The sequence below is a fragment of the Gossypium raimondii genome, chromosome 1, assembly GCF_025698545.1.
Source record: "Gossypium raimondii isolate GPD5lz chromosome 1, ASM2569854v1, whole genome shotgun sequence".
In the NCBI taxonomy this organism is placed as follows: Eukaryota; Viridiplantae; Streptophyta; class Magnoliopsida; order Malvales; family Malvaceae; genus Gossypium; species Gossypium raimondii.
The window spans coordinates 13,388,570-13,393,019 of record NC_068565.1 but is presented as its reverse complement, the minus strand read 5'-3'; the positions used below and the strand labels follow the sequence as shown (position 1 = coordinate 13,393,019).

General features: G+C 32.4%; 1 protein-coding gene across 1 annotated transcript; it reads left to right on the top strand.

Annotated features, from left to right (window-relative positions):
• Positions 1 to 1,446: 1,446 nt before the first annotated feature.
• LOC105782996 (zinc transporter 1) lies at positions 1,447 to 3,091 on the top strand. Its single transcript, XM_012608148.2, has 3 exons — positions 1,447 to 2,336; positions 2,433 to 2,582; positions 2,730 to 3,091. The coding sequence occupies exons 1-3, from the start codon at positions 1,722 to 1,724 to the stop codon at positions 3,033 to 3,035; spliced, it is 1,071 nt and encodes a 356-aa protein (XP_012463602.1). The 5' UTR covers positions 1,447 to 1,721; the 3' UTR covers positions 3,036 to 3,091.
• Positions 3,092 to 4,450: the final 1,359 nt, after the last annotated feature.

The window sequence follows — 4,450 nt, the reverse complement described above, 5'->3', positions numbered from 1 at the left end:
AGCTTCACTCTACTCGATTCCATCGTCCTGCTCTACACTCTGTCCATCTTTACAATTCTTTACTCTTTTTTTATTTTATTTCTTCATAAATCCTTTTTTTCTCAGCAATTCCCTAAATCTTCTTTAATTAACCATCTACTTAATTTTAGTGTAACAAGTTATATGTATTTTAGTTGGTAAATTAATTAAAATAAATAAATATATTATTGTGTTAACATTTTTATATCTATTTTATAATTTATTTTGATGTTACTCTTAATATTTGAAATTACGTTACGTCTTAAAATATAATGTATATTATCATTACACATAACAATTGTTGATTTTATATGATATTTAAAAAATATTTTTATAAAGAAATTATTTTCTTTTCCATAAAAGAAAACTAACTCCAACCTAAATTCATCAAAAAAAAAACAATTTACATAAATTTTTCTGTCAAATGCGGTTGATTTAGTGTGGAGTAATCCTATTGTCATAATTTAAGTATGACTCACCTGCATGCTTTAATAATAATAATAATAATAATAATAAATCTATTTTAATAGATAAAATTATCAAATAGCTGCAATCACTTTATAATTTATATACACGAAAGATATAATACATATTAGTACTTAATGTTAATATCCTGTAAGATTGAAGCATTTAAAATTTAGTATTTGGAATTCAAATTCTCTCTAATTTTATGTTAATTTAAGTGGATAATTTTCGTGTGCTCAATCAAAATATATGTATATATTCATTGTATTAATATGAATGTATCAATTAACTTCAAAAAGCATATACATGATTATGTATACATAATAAAAAAACACTAAACAATAAAATTTGGATCCCGAAATCATAAAGAGATTGTGTTCTAATATTTTTATGTGCGATTACTATTGTGTTTTATGCCTTGTATATAAAAATTTAAAAAGTAAAAATTAGACAGATATTCAACTTGTGGTTCTCACTAAAATTCCATTTCATAATCATCCTAATAGACATCTAACCAAATAAAGTAATCAATCAAACCTAAGAAGAGCAGAACAAGAAGCTCTAATTTTCAAGTCAATATCAATGAATGGTTTGGACAAAACATTACTTCTTTATTATTATTATTATTATTATTATTTTCTATGTGTCCCTACACCTCCGTACTTCAGGTCTCAAATTCATCCTTGTAATCATCAAACTAGAGAAGTATAGACACACACATATATATTAAATTAGTATTACATATGTATTTGCATATTTTTTATATTGTAAATATTGTGTAATTTCATATTTTTTTACATAAAACAAATAGTTAAAAAATTTAAATTTATATACATAATTTATATAAACAATCATTGAAAGATCATGAAATATAATAGTTGAATCGTTGAAATAATAATCATATATAAAAATATTTTAATTTTAGACTGTGTTAGTGGATATCTCTCCCCTCCCCCTCTCTTTCTCTCTATAGATATATAACAATTTGATGTTTGTGGGTTTCCTCAGGGCATCAGCATCTAGCCCATGTTGACGCTACCATGTATAAATTATTGAGTGGTTTTGCCTTGCAGCTTTAGATTCTCTTGTAATAGCCATCAGGTTTTGTGCTTAGCAAATTCCCCAGCATTCCATATAAAAATCATCTCAGCTTTCCCTGGCTCTTGTCCCTTTCTCTCTCTCTCTCTCTCTCTCTCTCTCTCGTATAAGCTCCGCCTGGCCTAGGCGCCATTCTCATCATGGCTCATTTTCAGCTTTGTTCATTAAAAATCTTGCAGATTTTTTCTCTTCTTCTCATCCTCCTTTACCCTGCAACAGTCTCTTGCAATTGTACTTGTGATAAGGAGGACATCCAACAAAATAAAGCCGAAGCACTCAGATATAAACTCGGTGCCATTGCTGCCATTCTTGTTGCCGGGGCTATTGGAGTTAGCCTCCCATTGTTGGGGACACGAATCCCTGCGTTAAGGCCCGAAAATGACATATTCTTCATGATCAAGGCTTTTGCTGCCGGTGTTATCCTTGCAACAGGGTTCGTTCACATCCTCCCGGATGCTTTTGAAAGCCTAACTTCACCATGCCTTAAAGAAAGTAGTCCATGGGGGAAATTCCCTTTCTCTGGTTTCATTGCCATGATGTCAGCGATAGGGACGTTAATGATCGATGCATTTGCGACAGGGTATTATGAGAGACAACATCTAAGTAAGCATAAGCATGTTAATGCTGCAGATGAAGAACATGCAGGTCATGTACATGTTCATACACATGCCACACACGGTCATGCTCATGGCTCTGCTTCCCCATCTCAGGAGTTGGTTTTACCAGGGCTTATCCGTCAACGTATCATATCCCAAGTAAACTTAATTAAACCGTTTAATATCATCATACCCATTTCTTCATTCACAAGTGGTTTGGGATAGAATTGGTTATATATATATACTAAATTTCAGGTGTTGGAGGTGGGAATTGTGGTTCATTCCGTGGTGATTGGGATATCTTTAGGTGCTTCTCAAAGTCCTGACACAATAAGGCCACTGGTAGCAGCCTTGTCTTTCCATCAGTTTTTTGAAGGAATGGGTCTTGGTGGTTGCATATCTCAGGTATTAATTCTAACTTCCAGGACTACAATGGATGTTTCATTTATCGTGTGTGTATATAATTGATAACTAAAAGTTTTTATTTATTTGGTGGTGATGGAAATGGAAATGATTTTTATTTATTTGGTGGTGATGGAAATGGAAATGAAGGCACAATTCAAGTCGGTATCGGTGGCAATCATGGGAACCTTTTTCTCCTTGACAACCCCTCTGGGGATCGCAATAGGTATAGGAATTTCAAGTTTCTACAGGGACAACTCCCCAACAGGTCTTATAGTGGACGGAGTTTTCAATTCAGCTTCAGCTGGGATATTGATATACATGGCTCTTGTTGACCTGCTTGCTGCGGATTTCATGAACCCAAGGTTGCAATCCAATGTTAGGCTTCAAATTGGAGTTAATCTTTCCCTTCTCCTCGGGACTGCTTGCATGTCTGTTTTGGCCAAATGGGCTTAAATTTTGCTTACCCAGCCTCAGTTTTTAATTAATACAGACTCTTTCCTTTTTGCTTTTCTTTGGATTTATTTCCCCTTCTAACCCTTCTTGTCTTTCTCATAAATTATAAATGCGTTGAAATGACAAATAAGAAGAATCCAAATAGAAGTATACTAAATAAATTTCAAAAACTAAAATAAATTATCTCCATGTTTTGGACTTTGGAGAATATAATAGTCCTACCATGATTCATTTGCTTTCCATTACTCCATGGACTATAGGCTTTACTTTTAAATTATGAACTAACAAAAGTTGTCCTTTTCATACAAAACATTCTTTGTGTTGCAACTTCTTATTAGTTTAACCTAGGTAATCGATGGATCATATTTGCGTATACATGCAAGCATTGAGGACAAAACAATAAAGGGATAATAAATGGCATGTATATATTTTCAAGAATAATCAATTTGAATTTTTCAATAATTTATTAAATATGATGAAATTATAACACTTAGGCATAAATACAAAACATAGTTTCCCTTATCTTTGTAGAATCTTCAAATGAATGAGTTCATCTTTGGATGATATCACAATTAGGGGATAGAGTAACAAACATTATTATGTTTCCTTTTCTAACCCAACTCAAGAACACTTGTAAAGATGAACTTGTTTCATCAAAAGATACCTTAGAAGTAACAACAAGATAGTTGAGATTAGTAAAGAGAATGATGGTTTTCCTGCTCTATTCTTTCGAATGCCAACTCACAAGTAGTAATCTTGTCTCTTGCCATGAGCTAAGTGCCAAATGGTGTGGTTTAACGTTGTTGAAGACTATTTTGTTCCTTTGAATCCATACACACCAAAGGATAAAAGCCGACCTTTTAGTAATATAGAGGCTTGAAATGTTAGTGCAATGTGAGTTGGTAAAATTAGAGCTTCACCCACTTATGTGTTGGATCTAGTTCCTTAAGTGTAGTATATTCATTTTGGATATTTGTATTTTTAGAACAAATTAGTTTAATAAAATATCCATTGATTACATTAATATTCTTCATAGATTTGTCCTCAAAGGTTTTGCACATAACGCAAAATGGAAGCAAATATTGGCTTATTGGTTATCTAACGTTTAACTAATACTAAGCGGTATTATGTGGTCGAATCGTAATATGAAAAGACAACTTGTATTAGTAGATAAACCTAAACATGACTTTAGTCTAATCGAAAATGAGCAAACCAATTAAAAAACTAATATGTCATCTATCAAGTCCGTATGGGGAGATGCTTTGTCTTGAGCATTGAAGTGAGTGACTTCCAGAAGATAGAGACATAGATGTGACTGACAGTACATCAGACAAGTCCCAAGTAGAATAAATCCTAGATCTATTTATGGAGATATTCACTTGTGACATTTATAGAGTGACACACCTTAATCCTGA

Excerpts from the sequence above, each read along its gene's own strand:
- LOC105782996 (XM_012608148.2), top strand. The coding sequence starts at position 1,722 with ATGGCTCATTTTCAGCTTTGTTCATTAAAAATCTTGCAGATTTTTTCT. Across the intron at positions 2,337-2,432 it reads GTCAACGTATCATATCCCAA|GTGTTGGAGGTGGGAATTGT; the intron begins GTAAACTTAATT and ends ACTAAATTTCAG. Across the intron at positions 2,583-2,729 it reads TTGGTGGTTGCATATCTCAG|GCACAATTCAAGTCGGTATC; the intron begins GTATTAATTCTA and ends ATGGAAATGAAG.